The sequence below is a fragment of the Dermacentor albipictus genome, chromosome 1 (genome assembly GCF_038994185.2).
Source record: "Dermacentor albipictus isolate Rhodes 1998 colony chromosome 1, USDA_Dalb.pri_finalv2, whole genome shotgun sequence".
Lineage (NCBI taxonomy): Eukaryota > Metazoa > Arthropoda > Arachnida > Ixodida > Ixodidae > Dermacentor > Dermacentor albipictus.
The window spans coordinates 380,599,285-380,626,547 of record NC_091821.1 but is presented as its reverse complement, the minus strand read 5'-3'; the positions used below and the strand labels follow the sequence as shown (position 1 = coordinate 380,626,547).

Sequence of the window (27,263 nt, the reverse complement as noted above, 5' to 3'; positions counted from 1 at the left end):
TCACCTCGTTCCTCCCATTATCATCCCCCATTGTGACCCTTTTATGCGAAGCATACTAGCCGCACAACCACGCTCTTCCTTGCTGCGCCGCGCGCGGCCGCGTAGCTACCATATGACGTCATAACAGCTGTAAAAGCGGCGGCTCAAGTCGTGCGCTCGCTTGCGGCCGCGTAGCTACATAGCCGGGTCTCAGCTCGTGCGCTCGCCTGCGGTCGCACAGATGGTACTGCGGCCTAACTCCCGCTCCTCCCGCTATACCAGGTTACCAATACCGCTATACCAGCGGTATAGCGGCAGAGCGCATTTATTGGTTTGAAAATAAAGGAATCAGCAGTCACGCATGAGTTGTTTCTTCGTCTAGCCGAACCAAATATAGCCAAGCAACAGCAGTTCACCAGGCTAAACAATGGTTCAACAACTAAAATAAAGGCTAGTATGCTTCGCATCCTGGGCTTAACCTTAGCTAAGCCACAGCAATTTTTTCTTCCCCTCTTCCCCTTCCCTTACGTAGAGTAGCAGGCCAGATGCTCCATTATCCGGCCGACCTCTCTACATTTTCCAGTCATTAAAATACTTCTTCTTCTTGCTATTGGTAGCTTGTCCTCTAGAGCCAGTATAGTAACTATGTACCGTTATAGTGCAATGTAGTACGCATTGGTAGTACATCAATAAACGGTGTTGCCGTCATTCCCATCACGGCACGGCTCCCATAGACGGTGGCGACAGATTTCCCTCTAGGTGTTGTAGTGAGAAACTCTATGGCTGTGGCAGATAATTTAAAACAATATTAAGGGGTTAAGAAAGGAATTGTAGAGCGAAAATGTGGCAGCGATAATAATTCAGCATTACTTTGTCAAACACGCTGCGATGGCTTGTTCGTAACAACAAATGTTAATCTCGAAGGCCATGCTTCTGCATATTGCAAATGCCGAAAGCAAGTGAAAAAGAAACAAACCAAAAACCTGTAATGACAGCCATTCTTCAGACCCTTCAGACATTACTTGTTACATGGTTTGCTATCCCTCCTGCAATTTTTTTTAATTTATTCATTCTATTGTTTGAAACTTCTTGGTACCGCGAAACGACTATCGCACCGTATTTCTATTTTCTTTTTTTGACGTCATGCTGTGACGTGAAGCCAACCGACGCATAGACCTACGCATGCCTACGCGTCTGTCGGAGGAGGTTGCGGTCCGTGCGAGTGGCAGTGTAGAGGATATTAAACAGCAGACGACCATACAATAGGTTTGATTATCTTGTGAGGCGTTGAGAAGCCTCTGAGTATGATTCAGTTGTAAATCCCCATTATGTCAGACGACAGAAGTGAGAACTTCGCCGCTTCGCGCTTCGTCAGTCTCCTGGAAAGTGCTGCAGCGGGTGCGTTCGCCGCACTTGTCTCGGTTGGCCGACACGCCTTCCGAACGTTCATTGTTTGCCCTTCGCATTGTTTGACGTGTTATCGGCTCACTTTTGCCTTTAGAGCGTGCGGTCGTGGAGCAGGACTTGCGGTCGTTGGAAACTCGCAGCTCAGAACCTCTGAGAGATGAAATCTCGAGCGGTACGCATTCTTCTAGAATCACAAACAGCGCTATATAACCTTTGAGTATGTTCGGTTCCATTTTTTATCACTTTTCGTTTCTACAGTGGAAAATGAACTTGCTACTCTGAAAACAAGACAGAACAGTGCTTTAGGTAAAGCTATACTTCTTACCTAAATGATACTTTACCTGTCAAACTCGCGTTATGCGTTGGTATTTCACCCTTGCTCTGAACAAGATATTGTCTTTTTAATACCCCAGATGATCTTGACACATTGAAGGCTGCGGCTGACAGTCTGCAGACCCAATCTGAACAGTAAGTATGCTGTGCGTTTTTAGAACCTGTCTACAACTTTATGCCCTGATAACTGATCCTCACGATGCAGGTTCGTGAAAGCAAACGAAGAAGCTTCTACGAGGATTATAGACCTTTCAGCAAAAATTATTCAGGAAAGGTCTTCAAGGCTTCAGAAATTGTGAGGTTTCCTTGCTGCCAATGAGCTTTTGTTTTGTAAAGTAACCATTTTAACTTTTTCTTTTTCAGGACCACTTTTGAGCAGGATATCAGTGGGATTCATAACGCATTGGAAAAAATTGTATGGGTAAGAGACAACCTTATCTCGCAGCATTGGGTAGCATTAGTACTACTTGTGCTTTCTTGTTGGCTTGATGTAAATCAGAGCAAAATCATTACACCATATGTAGCCTTAGACCATAGCGATTGCGTTGAATTCATATATGATGCTGTATTTTTCTCTCCTATGTTTTAGACTCCAGAGGCTCTTGAAAGGTTGGCAGCAACACTGAGGATGCAACTGCCAGAGTTAGAGCAGCGTTGTAAGTGATCTAGCATTGGACTGCTTAATGTACTGTCCATTTTTGCCCAGTTATTGTGCATGGCAAACATTTGTGATGAAAAAAGAAAACATGCAGCTTTGCAGGACTTTAATGTGGTACTCTGCTTCCATCTATATAGCTTATTCTTCAAATTAGGAAGAAAAATTTATGATGAATCAATGCAGTCACATGTTGTATTGACAGGTAACAAGTCCGCTGAATGATATCAACCTCTTTTTAAAGCACTGAATGGAGATAACAGGATGAGCTGCTGAATGATGCTTTTGCATCTCTGAGATGCCAGAGGATAAAATGAATGTGCAGTAGCTGTGGCAGTTGAAGGAAAGATACTAAAGTGAATATGAAGCAGTGTAATACAAAACAAACAACACTTGGTGCATTCTAAAAGAAATTGTGCATAAACATTGATAATGAGTTTCCGTTTAAGCAAATAGCCGAACACTTTCAGAAAGCTATTCGCTTTATTATAGTGACTTTTCTATGCTTTGTATCTCTTACAAACTTGTGATTTCGTGCTCACTGTCATTCACCCATATACGTGATATGCACCTTGAATTTTCTGTTAACCACTGCGTGAAGTCTGCCTATAATGCTCTAAAAAAATGCGTGAACCAACGGTAGGACTGAACCTTAGTTTTGCAGCACAGGAGCCCGATGCTCAAGCCATTAGGCCACAGTCGCACGAATACTTCTATCTTGCCAAAGTAGCTCTTTGGAATGTCTGGTGCGTGTGCCACATACCAGTCTCCTGCATTGTTCTCTTGCAGCAGCTACCACTTTCAGATGCTGTGTTAGACTGCACTGACTTTGCAATCGGCCCATAAAAACAGTTAGACGCAGGGAAAGAAAACAAATTTGATAAGCCAAAGATAGCTACAGACTAGCGCATTTACAACGAACGCCTGTACAATGAAATGACTTGTGAGCTGTGCAGTCTGTGACATATACAACAAAGCGACCTGCATAATAAATGATTTCGTGGGCCCCAAGCGCTTCGTTATGAAGTCGTTCGACTTTATTCGCTTGAATAGTGGCAGTGCTAACAGTATTGAATATCGGACATTGCAACAGTGTTTCTGTGTCCCTTGGTTAATAAAAATTTTCTGTACTGTGAATTGCAGGTGTGCGAAGCTTCATCAATTCAATTAGGAATGGTCTCCGGTGTATCTTAATAGGCACAAGCAGTTCAGTTAGTGTGGACCTCATAATAGAAGGCTACAGCTTTTTCTCTGCCTAACGTGCTCAGCCATTGTCTATATAACAGAAGTACCATACCACAATGACTACTATACTCCGTTTCATACTTGTAGCAGGCAAAACATTAGAAGTGATGCAAGTAGTGCAGCTGTAGAAATCTCATTCGGCGTGCTTTGCAGTAATACAGTTTTTGATCTGCGATGCTTTCTATGGAATAACTATTTAAAATATTGCAACTTTTGGGCTAATACGACGTCAAATCATGTAATATTTGTGCAGCTTTGAGCTTCCTGTGTGTGACATGCTATGTTTTGTCCACAAGCGGCAGCAGTGCGCTGCATCTGCAGCTAACCAGTGTGCTGCAGCTGCAGCTTGCAGAAATTTGGCTCTCTGCTTGTTCACTGGTAAATAGGTTCAGATCTGAAACACATTCCTTGTGTTGATTTCATGATATTTTGCATCATAAAATTGAGACCTAATGTTACATCCAGCTACGTTAAGTATACATGTATCTATACCTTTCATATGTGATGCACATCTTCGGTCACGAATGCATGCAATGAGACAACTCTCTAGACTTTGCAGAATTGCCTGTCATGTATGAAATGAAGTACAGTAAAAGAAAATGGAGCATTTTGAAAATGTGCTGTTCACTTGAGCTCCAAGAGAACTTGGTACTTGGGCTACCTGGCTGATGGCTGTTATCAGTTTACAGATCAATGCTTCACATTAAAAGGCGATGAAAACTATGCGTAATGAAAATGATGCATCAAAGGTTACATACAACAAAATGCAACATCTGTTGTACATGAACAACTTCCTATGGGCCATTTGGTTCTCGCTTTTGTGGGCATTTCATTTTTGCACAAGGATGCTGAAGAGACTGATAGCCTTTAGCTTGCATATAAGGTGGCACTGTACGAGAGTACGAGATATCCTTCAGTGTTAAAAATCAATAGCTTTTCCTGTTTAGATTGCATAAATGTCTCTGTTGGGAACGTTTCACACCGTTGGACGTTTTTGTCACCTGAGCCAAGACTTAAATTATGCAGCATTGTTGACTTTGGGGCCTGTTGACTGTAGTAGTACAGATAGCAAATGGATAAAGTCTCATGTGACTTCTTATCTTTGCAGCTGCATGCTTGGATTCGCATCGAGAGAGCAAACGGGCTGAGCTGGACCAGTTGCAGGGGCAGAGCACTAACTGCTCGGCAGAAGATGTTGCATTTGGACCTGAGGAGCAGCAAGCAATCCTGTGAGTTATGGTCCATGAAAGTGGTAGATACGCACATTAACTTCACTCTAACATTGCTTTCTTCAATAATGGAAGAGTTACGAAACTGACTTCTGGAAATAGGAGGCGTTCATGAAATAGCACCTCCTAAAAAGGTCACTTTTAGTGTTTCAAACTGTGGCTCACAAGTCATCAGGGTTATGAATGGTTAAAGTGATTCTGCTCTCAGTATGAAATTCATTATTAGTATATTAGCACAGTATTTATTGCAAAATCTTCATGCCGAATAATGATAGCTTCATGTGCTCCAAGACCACACACCTCTTCACTTTACGACAGTAGCAAGGAAAACCCATGGTCATCATTTGCCACAGTGTATGATAGGAATTACAGTCTGTCACTGACATATTGACACTTGTACTTGTGTATTGGGTGACTACGTTTTCATTCTCTAGCAAATGTCATTCAGTGCAGGATGTGCCTGCATGTATCGGAAGTTTATAGAATGTTATCGATGGTTCTATCCACTGTCTGTTGTCACCGAACCTTCTGTAACCTGATTGCACGTATGCGTGACGTGTATAGTGGAGAACTTTCTGGAAGACATGAGGGCACCAGCGATTGTTCTGGAACCTATGATGACTGATTAATAAAAGCCGACGTGCTTGAACCGCTGATCAAATTTTCCACAATCGCCAGCCGTGTTTGCTGCTATTGCTGTGCTTTCAGCGTAACTTGCTTTTGTGGGCAAAAGTTCGCCCACTTAAAAGTTAGCTACGTCATTCACAGTTTTACCGCTGTATTATTCAGTCACTACCACGTGACATCTGGTGGAGGTGCTAGTGTACCCAATGCCCCCGCAAAGCCGTGATCCAAGTCCGAACTACCAAAACAACACCAACGTTGCCAAGGACCAACAAGCTAGCCGCAGTCAGCAAGGACCGCCACCGGAGTAGGGACATTTGGCTGAGACAACCAGGAAGAACAGCCGCAATGGCAGCACCAGCGTCCCCCATCAGGCTTCAACAACTGAGGGAGCCACCTGCCTTCCATGGAGCTTCATCGGAGGATCCGGAAACCTGACTCGACACTTTCAAAAGGATCTCGGTCTTCAGCAACTGGACCTCTGAGGATAAGCTGCGCCACGTGTACATCTCCTTGGAAGATGCCATGAGGACACGGTTTGAGAACTGGGAGTCCAACATTACAATGTGCGACCTGTTCTGCAGTAACTTCCTGAGTACCTTCACAAGCATCGTTTGGAAAGAAAGGGCCGAAGTTCTATTGGAAGCCCAAGTGCACCTACCTAACGAGAATGTTGCCATTTTAACGGAAGAAATGAGCCGTTTATTCTGCCACATCAACCTGCAAATGTCCGAGAAGAAGGTCCGCCTACTCATGCATGGTGTGAAGGAAGAAAATTTCGGCGGAATGATACGAAGCCCACTGAAAATTGTCGAAACGCGACACAACCAACATTGAGAAAACACTGGAAATGCGAAAACGACAATGCAACCGCCGCATGAACTCAAAGAACTGCGCCAGAGTTCAGTCACTGGCCATCGACGACTTGCATGAGATGATCAGAGCAGTTGTGTGGGAGGAGCTTCAGAAGTTGTTCCCTTCATCACAGCCTCAAGTGGCTTCAATTGCTGACGTCGTACGTGAGGAGCTCTAACAATCACTCACAGTCCCTCAATTGCCACAGCTGCAGCCGCGAGCGATGACATACGCTGCCGTAGCCCACCGTCACGTTCCCCCTCTGTGCCCGCAGCAGGGCCCGGTAATACCACAGTTCCGTCGTCCACCACCGCCGCCGCCAGCACACCAACCCATCACCCTAAGCAACATTCCAAGGAAGACTGACGTTTGGTGTGCCCTTCACCCCCGTCCGCTTTGCTAGAAGCCAGCCACATCTACCACTGATGTCCTTACCGCAAGGTGGGACTGCGAGGGTTTGCCATTAATGCACTGCGTACGCAGTAAGGCGAATGCCCATGTGACATCACCGACTACCTCGCCACTACGATTGAATGCACCGAGGAAATTGTACAAACCAGCAGTGCGTTTGTCCTTTTGGATTCTGCTGCATCTACTCCGACTACCATAGTTCCCGAACCAGACTTATACATAGATTCAAGTCTCCCCATGAGTAAGCAGCAACAGCTCAGAAGTCTTCTCCGACGATACAAAGACTGCTTTTCGACGTCATCGAGGATTCGATGAACACCGGTTGCAAAGCATCGCATAATAACTGAAGAGTGCGCTCGATCACTCCAACAGAGCCCTTACCAAGTTTCGACGTGAGAATGTGATGATATAAGGCAACAAATAAACGAAATGCTGCATGACATCATCCAGCCGTCGAAAAGCCCATGGGCATCTCCTGTAGTCTTGGTGAAGAAAAAAGACGGAACCCTGCCTTTCTGCATCGGTTATCGTCGACTAAACAAGATCATGAAGATGGCCGTATGCCCCCTCCCACGGATAGACAACGCATTGGATCAGCTCTGCAATGCTAAATACTTCTCTTCGATGGATCTCAAGACTGGCTACTGGCAAATAGAAGTCGACGAGAGGGATCGCAAAAAGACCACCTTCATCACACCAGACAGCCTCTATGAGTTCAAGGTGATGCCATTTGGACTGTGCTCAGCGCCTGGAAAGTCCCAGCCAGTCATGGACATGGTGTAAGCAGGATTGAAGTGGCAGACCTGTCTTGTCTACTTGGATGACGTTGTCTTCGCCAGAAATTTCGATGACTACATTAGGCGGCTTGCGACAGTACTACAAGCCATCAAGTCATCAAGGCTTACTCTGAAGCCAAAAAGTGTCGCTTCGCTTACGACAAGCCACTGTTCCTGGGCCATGTCATCAGAAAATCTGGAGTGTGCCTCGACCTGCAGAAGACAGCTGCCTCCACAAAGTTCCAGCAGCTCATCAACAAGAAGGCAGTGCATAGATTCCTTGGCATGTATGCATACTACAGGCACTTTATCAAGGACTTTTCATGCATTGCTGAACTTCTGACAGATATAACTAAAGGTGATTTCGAGTTCAAGTGGAAAATGCTGTAGGCCGACACATTGCAAGAACTCAAACGATGTTTGCAGTTGCCACTGGTACTTGTACTTGTGCACTTCGATGAGGACGCCGATACAGAAATCCACACTGACGCTAGTAGCCTAGGCCTTGGTGCCGTCCCTGTCCAGGGAAAAGACGAATTTGAACGGGTGATATCTTAGGCTAGCCGATCGCTGTCAAAAGCGGAATGCAATCATTTTACGACTGGAAAGGAATGCCTCGCCATCTTATGGGCTACAGCAAAATTCCGCTCTTACCTATATGGCAGGCCGTTCAAAGTCATCAGCGACCATCATGCGCTGTGTTGGCTAGCAAATTTAAAAGGCCCTTCAGGCCGCCTAGTGAGGTGGAGCTTCAGACTACACAAATACGACATCACTGTAATCTACAAGTTGGGATGAAAACACTCCGATGCCGACTGCCTGTCTTGCGCTCCTGTGGACCCGCTGGCCCAAGATGACAAAGACGAGGACGCCTTTTTGGGTACAATAAGTGCAGACGACTATGTCGAGCAGCACTAAGCAGACCTGGAGCTCAGAAGATTTGCTGAGTGCTTGCAAGGCAAGGCTAACATTGTGCCGAGGGTATTTCGGCGCAGATAGTCTTCATTTTTCTTGCAAAACAATGTCCTGGTGAAGAAATTTTCGCCAGCCCGCATAAGGTACCTTCTCATGCCCACAGCACTCCAGTCACAAGCGCTGTGCACCCTGCACGATGATAATGGCAGCCTGGGACCTCAGGTTTTTCCGTACGCTCACAAGCATATATGAGTATTACTGGCCCCGCCTGATCGCCGACGTCGCGTGCTGCGTGAAGACATGTGGAGACTGCCAGCAACGCAAGACACCACCGACAAGGCCGGCGAGATTATTACAGCTGGTCGATCCTTCTCGCTGACCGTTTCAGCAGATCAGGATGGATTTGTTGGGGCCCTTTCCAACGTCAACATCTAGAAACAAGTTGATTGTCATGGCTACCGACTACCTTATTCGCTGCGCCTAAACAAGAGCTCTGCCTAAAGGTAGTGAGGCCATCGCTAAATTCTTCGTCAAGAGCATCCTACTGCGACATAGGGCCGCAGAAGTTCACATCGCCGACAGAGAAACAGCCTTCACTGCACAGCTCACCCAAACCATTTTGTAACACAGTCAGACAAGCCACAGGAGGATAACTGCCTACCACCCGCAGACGAACGGTCTTACGGAGCAACTGAACAAGACCCTCGCCGACATGCTTGCAATGTATGTCACTGTCGAACACAAGATGTTCGTGCTGTCCTGCCATATGTAATGTTCACTTACAACATCGGATCACGCTGTTCAAGCTGGTTTACAGCAGGAACCCTACGATGACTCTTGATGCCATGCTGCCACACGTCACTGACGAGGAGAATCTCGACGTCGCTGCCTATCTCCGATGTGCCCAAGAAGCCCGACAGCTCGCCCGCCTGTGCATAAAGAACTAGCAGAGGATCGACAGCTGACACTGCAATCTTCGACGACGATACATGGAGTACGAGCCTGGTGACCATGTTTGGGTTTGCACCCCGATACGCCGACGAGGTCTTAGCGAGAAGTTTTTATGCCGCTATTTCGGACCTTGCAAGATCGTCTGACGAATTGATGCACTGGACAGATGGCATTTCACAATCACAACGCTGCCGCTCAAGACCTAAATTAGTTCATGTAGTGCAACTTAAGCCGTTCTACCAGCGCTAACGAACTTTGGGACTTTGCATAGCTGAGCTTTGGACTTTTTTTAGACTTTGTTTCTTTGTTGTTGCGTTAATGTTTCTTTAATAAGTGTACTTTTTTTTTTCGCTCTCCTTTTATGTTTGTAGCGTTGGGAGGATGCTTTTTAAGAGGGCGGTATTGACACATGTACTTGTTTATCGGGTGACCACGTTTTCATCGTCTAACAAGGGTTATCGCTCAGCACAGAATGCACCTGCTAGTATCGGAAGCTTCTGGAATGTTATGGATGCTCGTATCTGCTGTCTGTTGTCACCGAACCTTGTGTAATCTGATGCATGTATGCACAATGCGAATGGTGTAGAACTTCCTGGAAGACATGCTGGCACCTGTGCTTTCTCTGGAACCTTCGATGACTGATGTATAAAAGCCGATGTGCTTGACCTGCTGATCATATTTTCACCGATCGCCGACTGTGTTCACTGCTATTACTTTGCTTTAAGTGTAACTTGCTTTTGTGGGCACAAGTTCATCCAGTAAAAATTTAGTTTCATCATTCATAATTTTACTGCTCTATTATTCACCGTCACTTCTATGTGACAATATTTGGATATGAAGTCTGGGCCATGTGGCAGTCAAACCATTCTTGGAAGCCATGAGACATAGAGACATGGTGCCAGATAATTCAATTGTGCCGTTTCTCCTAACATGCTCCACAATCCAATCAGCAACTTCCCTGCGTGGTTTAAATGACTGCTTGTTTTAAGTTACTCATGGTTCAAATGCCTGTTGTTGGTTCCAGTAACAGATGCTACTTCCTGTTATTTTATTGAAACTGTTCCATCTCTTCTGCAATTGTTCATTTTGTTCTTAAACACACCTTCACAGTGCCATTTAGGTTAGGAGATAAGCAGTGTGTAGTTTACCGAAGTAAATATGGCATGCATTAATCTTTACGAACACTTGACTTTGCTGGTGCTGTACTTCATACTTTGTTGAGCAGAGGGCCACTGGTTTGATTTCAGGCCGAGCTGGCCACATTTTGGTCTGTTGAATTGAAAGAAAAAGGGAAAAGAAGCACTGCACATAGATTTCAGACCATTTTAAAAGGCCCCTCACCAGGTCTGGCCATTTTGACAGTCACAAGCACAGAGCATACACTACATGCTAACAAACGTGTTTGCAAAGTATTACATCACTACGCACTGTGCAAAGGTCTGAAATTTCAATCCGAATGCCGTTTTTCCTTTCTCTTGCGGCAACCGCGCTCCGAGCTGGATGGTGACGTACTCGTGTCCCTGTGCCTGTGTACTCATGTCTGCATTGTGACGTCGTTCGTGGTAAAGTGTGACTTAGAGAATTATTCAAGGCAACATCTGTTATTTGTGTGATCTGTTGCTTGAGCTGACGAATTGAAGTTTAGAAAAATAAGAAAACACACAAATGGAATGTCTGAGTGTTTTTTGTTTTACTACGCTCTGAAGCAAGAGAGATGTACTTCCAATTCACCTGCTTGTTCGCATAGTCGTGCAGCCATGTGAGCAAGTACCAATACTATGCCATTTTCTACCGTGTTCCAGCCTCTAATCATGCTCTGCGATACGTTGTTCTGCCTCAGTATTCATGTAGCACTGAATTATGCCCCTAGTCATGTGCCCTAGTGCACATCACATAAAATTGTGCGCTGCTTGAAACGAGAGAATCACAACAGCTGGCGCACAACGCCGTCAGCAGAAGTACGCAGTGCTGCAAAAAACACACACACACACACACGAGAATAAAAAAAATGAAGGCGGGGTCCGGTATAGGAGAATGCAGGGAAGGAATTTCGCTTGCGGAGGCTAGACGGGACAAGTGGAGAGAGTCTCGCTTTGCAGTGGAGCTCGCCTTCTGAAATTATGGGTTCGCGGCACTGAAATATTTCTATCTCAGCTATTAATAAGCCGACTTGAAAATTTTTTTGCGGGAGAACACTCCCTAGAGGACACATAACAACTTCCAGCATACTGTATAACCAAAATTTGCTATGGGGCCTAGTGAGGGGCCCTTTAAGAAAAACCATGTGGTCAGGTTTGATCCAGAGCCCTCCACTGCGGTGCCTGTCATTGCCAATCTGTAGCACTAGGATGTTTAAACCTAGCAGCCAACCAGTTGAATACCTGTTTCCACTTTCAATAACATTAGTTGAATGTCGAAATCATTGTTTGTATATACTGTCACAGAACCGGGTGACCAATAGCGTAGCTATAAACCTGACTTTCCATATTTTTGTCTTGGTGGGTACAGCTAGCTGTACTATTATTTCAACCTATTAGAAATTGCAGAATCGGCTCAAGTTAGTCGATGTTCAAATGAAATGGTGAGTCCTGAGTATGCCACAAGATAATCCTTTATATATTTGAAGTGCCTTGTGATGGTGGTCTGAACTTGCCCCTTTCATGCAGCAAATACTATGCACAGTAAATGTGTCAAAATTAAATTATGGTGTTTAATGTGCCAAATCCAACATATGGGCTATGATGAACATCATAGTTGTGGGCCCTAGGTCAATTTCAATCATCCAGGGTTCTTTAACGTGCAACTAAAAGTACATGAGCATCGCAGCATTTCACCTCTATTGAAATGCAGCTACTGAGTTTGCAAATTAAACCTGCTATTTTATGCTTGGTAGCATAATGTCATTGCCACCAGAGCGGGTGCAAGTGCAATTGGCCTTCTGCGCAAAAATGTGTTGTGCCAGTCTGCTTCCCTGCCAGGCACCATCATAGAGATACGTGTGCATGCCTAATTCTGCACCTGGAAGAAGAAAAAGTACTTATGCTATGCTTGTTAAGGCAGGAAACATGTGGAAGACACCAAGGAAAGCCAAGCATGGCAGCGAAACAGTGCACCAATATATGAGGAGTGTTTTTTGTTAAAGTGAGCCAAATCCATAAAAATTGAAATGGAGAAAAACGCAATTATGTTACGGTGGAGCTACTAAATGTCAATGGCAAATAACTTTTTCTGGGCTCACGGGCAGCAGCGAGATATGTAACTATTAAATTTGCTGATTGCCACTCTCCTAGTCATATCAACTTCCTCGACAGGACAGTCTACATAGAAAACGGAAAACTGAGAACTACACTTTACCAGAAGCCTATGGATAGCCAGCAATATTTAGACTACAACAGTACTACAAGCAACACTTCAAGCAAGGAATTTTTGTCGGACAAGCGAAATGAATAAGAACTATCTGCAGCGAAGACAACGATTATATCCTCCACCTAAATGACCTTAAAACAATGCTAGCAGAAAGAAACTGTCCACAAATTGCTCTCGACAGAGCTTATGATGTCGCATCAAAATTGGAGAGACAGTTGGACTTAGCTAAGAAACAGCCTACACAAGAATCTGACAGACTGCCAGCCTTTATAACAATATTCTAATGCCCTCCCAAACATAAACAGCATCCTACGAAAATACCACCCAATATTATCAAGTAACGAGCGTCTGAGAAAAGTGTTCCCAGATGTACAGTCGACCAAAAAAGTTTACGGACCAAGAGATCTGACAAAAAGCTGAATATCTCCTCAGTCTCAAAACACAGACTGTTATTCCCGTTTCCAGCCTTTTGTGGCATATGCGAACAACATTGCGATGCACAATTTTACAGGCTGCTTATAAAGGCTGCTCGTATATTTTGAATTTTCTGAGATCCAGTGGTCCGTAAACTTTTTTGGTCGACTGTACCAAGGGTTACCTATCACTGCAACAGAAACTTTAAAGACATGTTAGTGCACGCAAAAGTCGACCAACATGATTCCCCCGTAATGAAAGCATGTTGTCGCCCCAGGTGCAAAACCTGCAGGCACCTTCAACGTTAAAATTAAAAGCACTGCAAATAGTTATACACACTAGCGTTACTTCTATAAGTTCGGATGTGATGTATATGCTTGAATGTTCCTTCTGTAAGAAACAATATATCGGTCAAAAGGGACAATCAATGAACATCTGATTAAACGGATATTGTGCGGACACAGTTAAAAAGCTTCCCAAAGCCGTCGCTGAGCATTTCAACCAACCAGGTCATAACTTTGATCAACTTAAACTCCACATCTTAGTCAAATTTTCATTCTGAACGAAAAAGAAAATAGATTCATACCTTATCCATAAGTTCAAGACGTTGAAACCAATAGGTATAAACGTTTCAAAAGAAGCTTTAGAGCTATTCGCTATGCTAAATTTCAAGCTATAGGCAACACTCAGTTAGGTTGCTTGGTTTTTTTTTTTCCTCCCTTTCTTTCATTTTTTTCTTTTTTGTATATGCTATTTATTCCATTTCAGTAATTTTGTATATATATATATATATATTTTGACATGTTGGCTTGACACACGGCCATGTCACTGGCCTTGTGCCAGCACTCCTTTATTCTCAATTCTACACCCTCGCCACTAACACACCTTTGGTTGTTGCCATACCCATCTGCCTTAGTGCATCTGCCTTTAGAAGAACCCTACCTATATATACTGTGCCAAGGAAAACATATGTCGCGTTCAAAAAGACAAGTCCACTTGTCGAAACGTTGGCTCCCGCTTTTACCTGGTTCTCGCTTTGCGCATCATCCTGAATTTCCATCTCCTGCCTTCCCCATGTCTTTCCTGGTAACTGGGACTCTTAACCATACATAGTTTAAGTGCAGTTTGACACTAAATCTTAGATTTGGCTCTTTTTTATGTCGCAACAAATTGTCCCACTTTGAACGCTAATACTTAATCGAGGCGTTTTGGGTTATCTCGATTTTCTGCTTTTGTCTTGCCTTTGTCGTGTTGTACATGTGAAGTCGTGTGAGTATACTAAGGCCAACCGCAAGGACAGCAGGAAATGTACATGTCTCTGTAAAAAAGCCACCTCTTCCCTGTTCTTGAGCCCTATTTTGCAGTGTGCCGCTAAACTTGGAACTGACGTGTGATTTTCGTTAGGCCCCTAACACGTGAACCCACAAGCTTCACAAGCCATTAAATTGAAGTTTGCTTGCTTTGTCAAACTATTCACAGTTCACAAAATTTCGCTCAACTTTTCAATGATGCCTCTGATACTAGCATGCCTATCAACGCTTTCTTTGTGTGGTCACATTTTGGCAGAGGTGCAGCTTTTAGAGTTCTCTTAGCAGATGTACACTTGCCCACAAAACATGCCAGGGCACGCGAGAGCATGACCGCGCACCAAAGAGAGACAGCACAGTTAGCACAGCCGCATGTCAAAGCAAGCCTGTGCACGTGCAGTGACTGCTAGATGCGTGACTGTATTCTGACCGACAAAATATTGCAAGGCGCATGAGCGCAACCACGCTCATGTGCATTGCAATATTTTGTTGGTGAGTATACTTTTCAAGGACCACCCTGTCTAAGTGCCAAATTGTTGCCAACTTCTCCACAGCCACCGTAATCTATAGCCAGGGTCTACTTCACTGGCAAAAACGAGCAAAACTAGACAACATCCTCATGCAAGAGCTCACATAGCACGTCATACTGGTGTAGTCACATAGTGCCATTGGAGCACTGCAATTGGATAATTAAATTTGGCTCACATTGATTAGCGCAAACAAATGACTTGGCTCATTTTTGACTAAAATAAGATTTTCTAGCATGTTTTTACAGCCTAAAATGGTCCATTTTTATATAACCTGATTGTTTGGAGTGTTTGAAGGTCCAGCTTTGAATTCAAGTGTTTCTGGCTTAGTTTCAGTTTTTAGATTTGGCTTGTTTCGAAAACAAGAAGAAAAAAATGAACACTTCTCATATACTGCTCTTTTAACCATTTGTGCATAGTAAATAATAAATAGCGCATTGCCTGAATTTCGTTTGCAGGCATTACTGAATCACATTATCTTTGCCTTCTCTCTTCCCATTGCAGACAAATCTTCAGAGAAGACATCAGCAAACTTCAGAGTATGCTTAGGCGTCTCACATTGCAGAAAAAGCACTTGAAGGAAGAGGTTGATCGTATTTCACGTATGGGTAGTTAGCTCACCATGAATGACCATGCCCAACATGCCAAAGAGCCTGTGATAACTGCCACCAATCACACTATATCTGGTGTACCTTAATTTATAGTCGTATACATGACCTTGCCGAACTATTTTACTTTCTATAGATTGATGTAGCACTCAACTTTTGTTTTATTATACGTCATGGAAAATTACCATGATGAATGAAATAAAACATTCCAGCAAATTTGATGATTCACTGCTTTTTCCCAGGAAACACAAAAAGGCCTCTTGATGCATTTTATCACTGATAGCAAACTGGTGTTTGCATGTTCACTAAAATGGGACCATTCAACCGAGTACAGTTGCATGCCCCCATCTCTGCAGCTTTCCTGAAACAACAGTATGCTGCTGCCATTTCAGTATGCAGGCTAATTTAAGTGTTATGCAGCCTTTCTGTTTGTGCTGTCTGGACAAAGTGCATGGGCTGCTTCTTGCAGCCAACATTGCAAAAGCACTATGTAGTGCCCCCAGTTCAGGCAAGTTGCACCTTGATCTTTAGTGTGGTGCTTCACTTTTGCAGTGACAACATTCTGTATACCACATCCCCATCTCCACTGTGTTGCTTTACAGCTTTTGCATAATGAAGGCTAGCCTGTGGCTGCAGTGTCGTGTAGGCATAGCAAACATTCCATAGAAATTGGAAGTGTTATCATGCTAAACTGCTGAAAGGAAGTGCATGCACAAATTATCATGACCAAATTGCAGGCATTAGAAAATCATCAGATAAGTTGCCACCAGAGAAGTTAGACAGCCTGTTGTACCACCTGATAACACAAGTGGAGCAAGAACAAAGTAGAAATTTAAGAGGGGTGTACTATAATGACTTGCACTTTTTTTTTTTTATGGCATACAGAAATTTGTTGCATATCTGTCTGAATGCCTTCTTTCTCACCGTAATCACCCTGGACAGCAGCGCACTTCTCCTATAAGTGAGTCAGTCTTGCTAGGCCCTCCTATAATGGCTTATTTGGATTTCTGCACATCCATGCCGAGACAATGCCTTGCAGCCCCTTTATGTTAGCGATATGCTGACATTGCAGTGGTCATCTTCACGACTCCAAACAAGTTATAGTCGGAAGAGACCCAGTCGGGGGAACATAGTGGGTACGGCAGCACACGAAAGCCCATCGTGACGAGTGTCTCGGTTGTTGCTCAACAGGTGTGGAGGCAGGCGTTATTGCGCTTGCCTTTTGCCGACTTCCCTGGCTCGATTTCCAGCCATCCATGCAATTGTAGACGGATCTTCGGGATGCTGCCTGCTCGCCACACACTGCCCCAAGCTGCCAGTGAATCTCCACTCTCTTTCCTCAAAAACCAGCATATCCAGCGCTGCCCCTGCTGGTCACTCTCCAGGCTGTCCACTCGCCTGTTGATGTGTGGGCAACATGTGTGCTAACGACCACAAAACAGATGCTGCCAGCACGTGCTGCCGTGTGGTGCTGAAACAAGCTCTCCCATACTCGGTATAGGCATGCCAACAGATAAGGCGACTCATGCAGTGCGGGAGATTCACTGGTGCAATTTGGTGTACGCCTCTCATTTCTGTTGTGCCACTGTCGAAACAAATCTGACGGCTATGTACACTTGCAGAAACAGTTTTTTTAATATATTTGCTGGGCTATGAACCTGACTTGTTCGAACTACAGATCCCTCTGGCAGTATTCTGTACAATGGGCGCACAGGTAAGTACTGAAACAAAAATTAAAGGCTACCTGCAGTGAAAGGGTGCATCGTGGTAAAATAATTCTTGTGGTGATAGTTTAGCTAGCGAGAAAGGTCGATGCAAAATTTTTAGTTGTCTGACTGGTTGCCTCAGAAAAAACTAAAAAATCTGTGTTCTGCATACTGAAACTGAAAGAAATGCTGCCATTACAGCTTGTTGGGATTGTTGATAGTTCAGAAACACTTTCTTACTGTGCTAAAGAGTGCTTCAGTACCCTTTTAAAATGCAAACAAACCAGCAACAAATGCCGTCAGAGTAGACGTAAACGTCAATATCGAATAGACATGCAGTGCGTAACCTGTATAAGTATGAATACAGAGATGCACTGCATAACCTGCTCAAGTACAGATTGTTGCCAAGCTTTGCAGAAAATAAATTGGCTATGAATAAAAGGGTGTGCGTGGGTACTCTGGAGGAGATGATGATGAATCAACATTTATTGGGCCCGAAATAAATCGATGGTGCACGCAGGGGCCAGACGGGGTGGTTCCCTAGTTACGGGACCCATATGTTCCCAGCAGCTCCTGGCCCCTGTCCGTGGGTGCGAGCTGAATCAGTAGGACGGGGCTGGATAACAAGGTCTCCCATCGCTCAAGGGGTTGGGGATTGGGGGTGCTGGTGGGAAGGGGAGGAGGGGATGTATTGAGTTCTGTGCACTCTGCCAAGACATGCGGCCCCCCCAGGGTGCCCTTTTCTCTTTCGCAAAAAGGACGGAGCATATCGTGTTCGACAGGGTACATGCGGTTCATCAGTGTGGGATGTGCAAGCCTGTGCTCAACGCAGGATCGTCTGTTGTTGCCTGGTGAGTCTGGGGTGCGGTTCTGGCAGTCTGCACCTTACCTCCTGGTACATCCGGGTAATGTCCCAAAAGCTGGTAAACGGGTGCGGTAGCTCTTCTGGCTCATGCTCGGCTTGGATTGACATTTCTCGGGCTTGGTAGTCGGTGATGGTGTTGCCTGCCATCTGCGAGTGAGCCGGGACCCACACGAGCTCTATGGCTCTTCGCGGAGGCTTGCGCTTCGATAGAATGGCTCGGGCCATGGAGGAGATTACCCCCCTGCGAAAGCTTTCGTAGGCTATCTTTGAGTCGGTGACCACGATGTCCACGCTCGGCTGTGCGAGTGCGAGGGCCACGGCCGCTTCTTCGGCAACTGCGGGGTCTGTTGTTTTCAGGGACGCGCTGACGATCAGCCTGTCGTTTGATGTAACCACCACCGCTGCATGGTCACTGTGTTTTCGGAGCGAGGTGTCCGCGTAGAGGACCCTGAGGTTCTCTTCCAGCTTCTGGGCTATGGCTTAGGCCCGTGCAGTGCGCCTCTCGTCATCCTTGCCCTAAGAAGTTCCCTAAGTAGGAGGCATTTAGGAGTACATGCTGTAGCATAGCATGAAACATTGCTCAACTGCAATGCAGTGCTAGATTAATTGCAATGTTTCACAGCATGCAGTGTTTCAACAGTCAGGTGCTCAAACATGTTCACAGTCTTGTAAGCCACGTTTCAAGTAAAACTACAATGCGACATGGACAAAGCAGGGCATGTAAACGACAAGGGTGATTGCGGACTTGCAACAAAGAAAGTTCAATATCTGCGATCGTCCCTGTCGTTTATTTGTTTCACATTGTCCAAATTCAACTTCATGGTATTGCTTGAAGCTTTATATGCACCAACAATGCCACAAGGCTGATACAATGACCTACTATGTTTTATTACAATAGCACATGTATGGACATTCCAAGATGGTTTGCTGTTGCTGTGAAGTTTCGTATGAAGTTCAAATTCGATATGATCCTATGAATGCCATGTGTCATGTGCTGTGGGTGCAAGGATGAGCGAAGGATGGTGGCTTGAAGCATGCTGTCCTGGGGGGCCATGTGCTTAAGCACATGCAAGAGTGGGAGGGTGAAGTTAAGCAGTCTGTAACATGACCAAGCGTGCGCTAGGGAGGCAGATGAGCACACTTCCCCTCTAGCCCGGCTGTGGCTATGTGTAGCTGTCCTTGCAGCTGACTGCATCTGCGATCCGCGCACCCTATCTTGGAGATAACAGGCAGTGGGTGCAGAGTATGGTTGAGCTGAGATGGCACATGGCTTCATGTATGCCGTTATCCCGGGTTCCTGTGGTGTTGGAGGTTGCGCAATCTCTAGTTTTGGTGATGCAGTGAGGTGAAAGGCAGAATGAAGAAGTGTCTTTTGCTCCCTGAGGCCAGCGATTTTTGTCGTACCAGCGTTGCGACAGCGAGTGTTCGCGGTCATCGAGTGAAACCTGTTCATGTTTGCTGTGCATGCGTGACAACATGCTATTGTTAATTTAATTAGCAAGTGAATGTTTACTGCAATTTACGTGGCCAATAAAGCTACGAACCTTTTTTCGCGTAGTGTAGTTGTCTGGTGTACTTTGCTATCGCTATCAACGCTTTGCCTTTTGGGCCAAACTTCAACTTTTTACTAGCCATTATGACTGGATTAAATGTCTTTGTTGCTTTTATAGTTCCAGGTTTTGCCTAGATTTTTTTGCAGATAATCTAAATATAATGTCCAAAAAAGATTTTATAGCCAAACACTAAAGGTAACTACTTCAGTGACATGAAATTTTGTTCTCCACATTACCCCATTGCAGCTCTGGAAAATGCTCCACAGGGAAAAAATATTGAGGGAGTCTTACCGCAATGCGTTACTAGCACATGTTTTGGTAAAAAAAATAAGAATTAGAAACTTTAACTGAATGGCGCAATGTTAAATATTAGTTGTACAACAAACCTTTGAAATGTTGCGAGATTTGTGGTGCGAAAAATTTTTTAGCAGAAGCTTTATTTTATGCAATAAACTGCACATCCAGCTGAGGGTTAAGAGGAAGCTTTAGCTCGGGCCCAACTCCGACGCGGCCTATTCAAATACATGTAAAAACGCAAAAAACGTTTTTCTGAGATAACCCCTGGACCGATTTTGATGAAATTTGTTGCATTTGAGAGAGTAAGATAAATTCTAGTGACTGTTGGAAGCAGAATTTTGATTTAGGGCTTGAATTTTGTTAGAAAGATTTTCAAAAATTCAGAAGTTTGAAAAAAATAGAAGCATGAAGTTTACAAACTAATAGCTCTGCATCAAGAACAGATATCGCGGTTCTGTAAACGGCATCCATTAGATCATTCAAAGCGGACAAATATTATATGTCATTTTACATCTTACGTGAATTTGTTACATTGTTTACGAGGGTTCTGCAAAAGTTGTAATTACATATTGTTACATTTTTTGAGGTTCATGTGCAACATATCGATTTTGTCCGCTTTAGATGTGCTATCATATACAATTCACAGAATTGCGATATCATTTTTTCTTGTTGAGTTACAGAGTTGTAAACTTGATAGTTTCGTTTTCTGAAAATTTGCAATTTTTGTCAATTTTTTATAAAATATTGACGGCCTAACTCAAAAATTCGAAACCAACAGTCACTAGATTTTAAGTTTTTCTTTTAAATGCAGCAAACCCAGTCAAATTTAGTGCAGTCATTGCCGAGAAAAACGAATTCTCCTTTTACATGTATTTAGATAGGAGCACCCGAGCTAAAGCTTCCTCTTAATGCGGGATTTGCTTTCGCATAGGGTCCTGCTGTTGCTGACGTCACCGTAGTGAACGCAGGTATGTCCCTCTGCGGTGCTCTTGACAAAAATGGGGTAGATGCAATTAATTACTTGGGCAAAGCTTATTTCTGATCACTCATCCGCCCTGGTTACTTAGTGGCTATGGTGTTGGGCTACACAGCACAAGGTCGCGGGATCGAATCCCGGCCACGGCAGGCGCATTTCGATGGAGACGAAATGCGAAAACACCTGTGTACTAAGATTTAGGTGCACATTAAAAAACCCCTGGTGGTCCAGATTATTACAGGGTCCCTGACTACAGCGTGCCTCATAATCAAATCGTGGTTCTGGCATGTAAAACCCCCATAATTCTTTTTTTATCACACTGTCTTATACAGAGGTCTACATGCTGAAATTTGGTATTCATTTTGTTCAAATTGCAGTTATTAGCGACTGTCTCTTTTCAGCCAACCTGTTCACTACTTCCATTGAGCACTTCATTTTGGAATGACAGAAAGCTTAGCAAGTTGGTTTGTATTTGTGATACTGAAATGCAGGCGCACAAAACACCAATGCAAAAGGAGGAACAACAAGAATGTTTGTGTTGCTCTTCCTTCTTATAGTGCGTGTGTTGTATATGTGTAGCGTAGTCACATTTGTGCACCCTGTGCGATGAAGCCAAGTTTTAACTGTTGAGTCTCTTGCATCCTGCTTTTCTATACCATGAAGCACTCCCCCCCCCCACTCCCTTCCCTCCCCACTATTGTTTTTTTCTGTTAAATTCTGTTTAACCTTTATTCTATCCTAATAACCACCCGATTCCTGGCTTATCATCCATAGTGAGTTGTGCAATTTTGGTTGCGCCCAAAACAAAGATTTGTGGCCGGCACATCATTGCCTTGGTTGCTTTTGTATTGATAAGCCCTATATAACATTTATTCCTACAGGGAAAATTCGCACTGCATGAAGATTGTGTTGCAGTGTCTGCACTTGTAAGCATCTGTAAAATGCATTTCTTTCATAGAACTTTCGTCTGTGTGATGAAATGTGGTGCTTAAGTGTCAACGTAAACCTGCCGCAACAGTTTGATCCACTGTAAGGCATCTCAGGACTCATTGGGGGAATAGAGATGGGGACACCTACCATGTTGCAGATATCGTAAAAGTGCTTTTGCTGTGACGAAAGTGCAAAACCGTTTTTGCTGAGTCGGCCCTTTTCGTTACACTAAATTCGTCATGGTGTAGTTGTCAGACCACCTCCGTATCTTACCTTTGTCGTATGTTGAGGAAAAACGGAAAAAATTGGCAGCTTCGCCTGAAGGGCAAAGCATTGACAGCAATAGGAAGATTTAGCATTGCACTCGAACTCCTTGGATGGTGTTCCAACTATAAGCGAGTGCGACATGTTAAGGTGACGCAGCAAGCAGGGAAACTGCTGCTGGATAGAAAGAAGAGTAGCCTGGCAGTTACCAGGCATTTCGCAACGCTGACCTGATGAGGAGCGGCACCAGTAGCATTGGAGGCGTCAAACCTTATTGGTGCACGAGATGAAATGAACTAGAAACCATTGGCGTTTAGTCGGCGCCCAGTGAAATACTATATAACATTAACTTGACATTATTGTCAGCTCAGCAGGAATGTTGGTGTGCTTATAATGTGCATTTGCACAATCCTCACGCCAGCAGTGAAAGGCAGAGCACTGTCCTGGCTGCCCCTCTAAGCAGATTGAATGTTGGAGTGTTGACGGCACTGCCACCTTGCTTTGACATTTTTGCAACTGTGTGCCAATTTGTGTGGAGTCTTGCATCCCAGATTCTGGGAGTCCATGCACATATTTTGGAGGCCACAAAGACTACGCAGTGTGCACCACAATAAAGTTCTTCTTGAGAAGACACTGTTCACTGCGACAGCCTGGTACTGTCACAGTAAACAAGTTCAGAGCCAAAGGAATTGCTGAAGTCTGCCGTTTATTCTTTGTCCCAGTCATTTTCCTTTCCTTTGAAATGCTTGATTTGCACGCTTGGCTTAACACAGTCATCTGACATCAGTAAATATCTTAAAGCCATGGTATCCTGGAGCTGAACGGAAAGCCTACAACTCGTCACGCAGACATATAACATGGCTAGTTTAAAAGAACCTTTTGCTGGGTGAGTTGATGCGTGGCTATGTTTTAGGAAGAGTTGCACCTAAGAAAGAATGAACACAGGAAAAAACGAGGTAGACAAAGAGAGCACAGACTATCAACAATGTTTGTGTTGAATCTGCATATATAGGCAGTGTTCACATGTGACAAAAAAAGGAAGGGGGGAAATGAGGAGGAGAGGGCAAATCAAGCCTGCCTCATGTCAACGCAAGCTGCGCAGGAAATTGTGTTCAGCATGACATAAGGCAACAGAAGTGTCACTTACGTAGTCATCGCCCTTTTCCTTGGTCTGAAAAGCTTGTAAAAGCTCGCGGGCTATTTTATTCTCGCTTCTGCCTAGAATCTTAATTTTGTTGAACAGTGCTCTACATCCTTTGCTTGCAATGCTATGAGCGGGCAAGTGTGCTCCTTCTCGTTTCCTAATTGACAATGCATGCTCCCCTGTGTGTTCATTAACCCAGCACCCTGTTTGGCCCACATATACTCGTCCACATTTTACCAGGATTTGATATTCCACGCCTGTGACACATTTGACGAAAGTTTCGGCATGCTTTATTCCCGAACCACTTCGTCGGGCTCCTTCTCCGCTAATCCTCGGACATAACCCAGCGAACTTATTTGGGGCAGGAAAAAAACCACAGGGACGCCATGCCTTTTTTACTTTTTAATGTTGTGGGTGGCTTTGTGCATATATGGCACAACTGTGGGTTTCTTCCCGAGCAAGCATTCAGTGCTGGTGCCAGGTTTTTCTTTTTTTACCTTCTTAAGAATGTTTTCGGCCACTGCTGTGATGACCTCGCAGGAGATGCCAGCTGAAAGCAGCCTTTTAATTTGATCATGGAAACTGTCTTGCATTGCATGCGGGCATGATTTTGTAAGAGCAGATTCCAGGCACGAACTTGCAATTGCCCTCTTAACTATCTTCAAATGTGCAGAATCATAAGGTAAAAGCTCTTTTTGTGCTCGTGGTGCATAACGCCAGCAGATGTGATGCGAGCCGAACTGCAATTTAGGATCTAAAAAGTGCAACGAACCGTTAGTAGGAAGTTTGTGCGTGAAAGCCAACCCTTTCCATATTGTCCAAAAAGAGTTGAAGTACTGCTCACTGAATCATTGCAGGTCAAGGTACTTTGGCTACAACAATCAAAAAGTCGTCAACCTGTCCAAAAGCCTTAAGTGCCCCCTCGTTAGAAAACTCGTGATTCAGCGAGCAGTCAATGTCAGCTAAAGATATATTGTACAGGATTGGGGTGACATAAGAACCAATACAAACGCCCTGCCGTTGAATGTAAAAGTAATTGTTAAAAGGTATAAAGATGACTTGCAAATAAAATTTGAGCAGACTTGAAGCTATCTACTGGTACTGCGGAGTTCTGAAACCCTATTTCACCATTCCTTTCAATGCATTCTCTGAATGCTACGAACAATTCATCATGAGGCACTGAATAAAATAAAACCTCCACATCAACAGAAAAAATGTAGCCAACATGAACATTGGCATTCAAGAAACGTACATCACCAGATTTTTTGCAGCGAACGAGTCTTCAACCTGTAAAACAGTCATATGTTTCTGCAAATATTGGATAATTAGGAACTGCCACGAACCCTCTTCACTGACAATTGTTCTGAATGGTCTCTGTGGGTTTCTGAAATGAAAAACACTGAAAGCCCTTTCTTCCTACTATGAATTATTGAACTTGCAAGCCTAGACAGTTCAAGATCCCTGCATAGAGCTACCGCTCTGCTCTTGATTCTTGTGGCACTGGGTTTTACGCATACAAAGTTCTTAGTGATAGCTTGACCCACCTTTTCGTTGAAATCTTGTTCTCGTAAGGCGATGAATTCTCCATTCCTATTGGCCTCAAGCAACCGCAGATTGTTTTGCTTGAAGAACGAAATTACACTTCTAGTTGGCTCGTTGGCGTGCTTGGTGGACGTCTTGCTCACCATTTTTGTTAGAGCATCTACACCTTCTAGAAGGCATCTTTCATGCCCTTCTTGGTCAGCCTTGCTTGAAACACGCCGGTTAAGCGCTAGTAGGTCAGGGGCTGGAACTAAAGGTTCATAACAGTACTTAGGACCCTTGTTAAGTATGCTTGCAATTTCTTCAGGCAACACATCTCCAAGGACTACAAAGCCTCTTGGCCCATTCTTCTTGCTCATTCTTCTGGTACAGGTGAGAACTTGGTGAAGGAACCGAGCCCACCAAAATTCAGTCATCTGGGTGGCAAATCTTCTGATGGAGCGTCATTTAATATTGGCTCGTCATGCCGGGTCAGAGGCACAGCAAATTGATCTTAAAAATTCATGGAACTTTTGCACTTTGTGCCACATTTCCGATCTTAAATATCTGCATATGCGCTTCAAATGTGCTTCAATGTTACTGGACATTAGGAAAAGAGAAGAAGCACACTTGCCTGCTCATTGCAGTAAGATTAAGAATCCAGGCAGAAGCAAGAATAAAATAGCCTGTGAGCTTTTAGAAGCTTTTCAGATCAAGGAAAATGGCGATGACTGCGTAAGTGACATTTATGCTCCCTTATATCATGCTGAGCACAATTTTCTGCGCAGCTTGTGTTGACATGAGGCAGGCTTGATTTGCCCTCTCCTCCTTATTTCCCTCCTCCTTTTTTTGTCACGTGTGAACACTGCCCATATATGCAGATTCGACACAAATAAAGCGAGTTGATAGCTTGCGCTCTTTTCATCTACCTCGTTTTTTCCTGTGTTCTTTCTTAGGTCCAACTCTTCCCAAAACATTAACATGGCTAGTAACCACTACACAATGTCAGTGGCTACTGACCCCACAAGAAACTAGAAATGGAACATTTATTTGTTTCTGTGTCAAATGCAGATTGCCGAGGAGGTTACTGACCAAAATTTACTGGAAATGTGATGGAATAGCAGCAGGAACCAGCCCATATCAAGGCTGAATGTCTGCACTACATGGCAAACTTTTTGATGCCGCTTTGTTCGAACATGGCATATACATACTAGGGGGATTGTCGAAAAATCTGGCGTCAGCAGTACTGCTCACTGATGTGTATAGGACCTGGGCAACCCGCTCAGGCATAGCGAAGGCGCTGATTAAGCGTCGACGCTCGCAAGGAGCAACATCTGCAGTCTTGCATAATAGTGTCACCGCTCATGCGTTGAGGCGGGATAAGCATGGGCGATGTGGAAATTATTAGCCGCAGCCAGTAGTTGATCGTGTTACCTAACCTAGTTGTTCGTGCGCTATACATAGCTGAAAACGAGACTGTACCTCTTAGTCAAATAGGCCACAAACTTGCCTGTTTTATGTATTTATTTACTTATGTGCACTTTTGGTCTAATATTGTATCGTAGCCATCTTTGTGTACCCTGTGTGATGAAGCCAAATTTTCACTGTTGAGTCTCTGTGCTTGTATTACATTGTCTGTGCATTTTCTTAATCTGTGCGCCTGCTTATCTTGGGCCACATTGCGGCCTCAAGTACATGTTCGTAAATCATCATACACATGTGCCGAGACTCATTATCGTGTGCGGTGCAACCTGTCCTTACTTTTGTCTCTCTATGTTCCAGTGTGTCTAAGACGTCATGTACTCGCTTACCTAATTGCTCTCTACATTTTTCAAACATGTGATGTTACTTATCTCAGTATTTTTCTTATTTTTACTATTGTATGAAAAGCAGCAGCTGTCACCATTATATAGGTGACTAAATCTTCCATTTAATTTCAATGAAATGGAACAAAAAGTACTAGAGCACTGCAGGCATAATGTGGAAGCTGTGTCCTCTTTTATTTCTGTTCCCTCTGTTAAGAATAAGAAAATAAATACAAGTTTAACGCCCATCAATAATTTCAAGTCATCTTAATTAAATAGTCAATAATTAGCCTCCTTGGCTTCTGTTGGCTTGCGTAGTGGTTACATGACCAAATATAAAGCCTCTTTTTCTGTGCATCAAAGAGGTTGCTGCACATGTACCAAACTACCCATTTGTGATGCATTGCATCTTATAACTCAATGGAAATTGCATCATTAGAGGGGCATGATGCCTCCAGTTTTATGAGGTGTCCATATAGTTCTGTTGCGACTATTCGCTACCATGCAAAAACTCTTGAAACAGCAGTATTTCTAGTATAGCTGTTGACGTGTTGGCGATTGAGGGGCAGTTAAAAATAGTAAAGATGTGCGAACACTGCT

At 44.1% G+C, this 27,263-nt stretch overlaps 1 protein-coding gene across 1 annotated transcript; it reads left to right on the top strand.

Moving 5' to 3' along the window:
* The first annotated feature begins 1,136 nt into the window (after window positions 1-1,136).
* On the top strand, window positions 1,137-15,818 carry LOC135900337 (tax1-binding protein 1 homolog). Its single transcript, XM_065429824.2, has 9 exons — window positions 1,137-1,377; window positions 1,481-1,558; window positions 1,645-1,692; window positions 1,800-1,854; window positions 1,925-2,014; window positions 2,083-2,140; window positions 2,309-2,375; window positions 4,728-4,848; window positions 15,499-15,818. Exons 1-9 carry the CDS (start codon window positions 1,308-1,310, stop codon window positions 15,608-15,610), a joined length of 699 nt encoding a protein of 232 aa, XP_065285896.2. The 5' UTR covers window positions 1,137-1,307; the 3' UTR covers window positions 15,611-15,818.
* The last annotated feature ends 11,445 nt before the right edge of the window (window positions 15,819-27,263 follow it).

Excerpts from the sequence above, each read along its gene's own strand:
- LOC135900337 (XM_065429824.2), top strand. The coding sequence starts at position 1,308 with ATGTCAGACGACAGAAGTGAGAACTTCGCCGCTTCGCGCTTCGTCAGT. Across the intron at positions 1,693-1,799 it reads AAGACAGAACAGTGCTTTAG|ATGATCTTGACACATTGAAG; the intron begins GTAAAGCTATAC and ends TTAATACCCCAG. Across the intron at positions 2,015-2,082 it reads TCTTCAAGGCTTCAGAAATT|GACCACTTTTGAGCAGGATA; the intron begins GTGAGGTTTCCT and ends TTTCTTTTTCAG.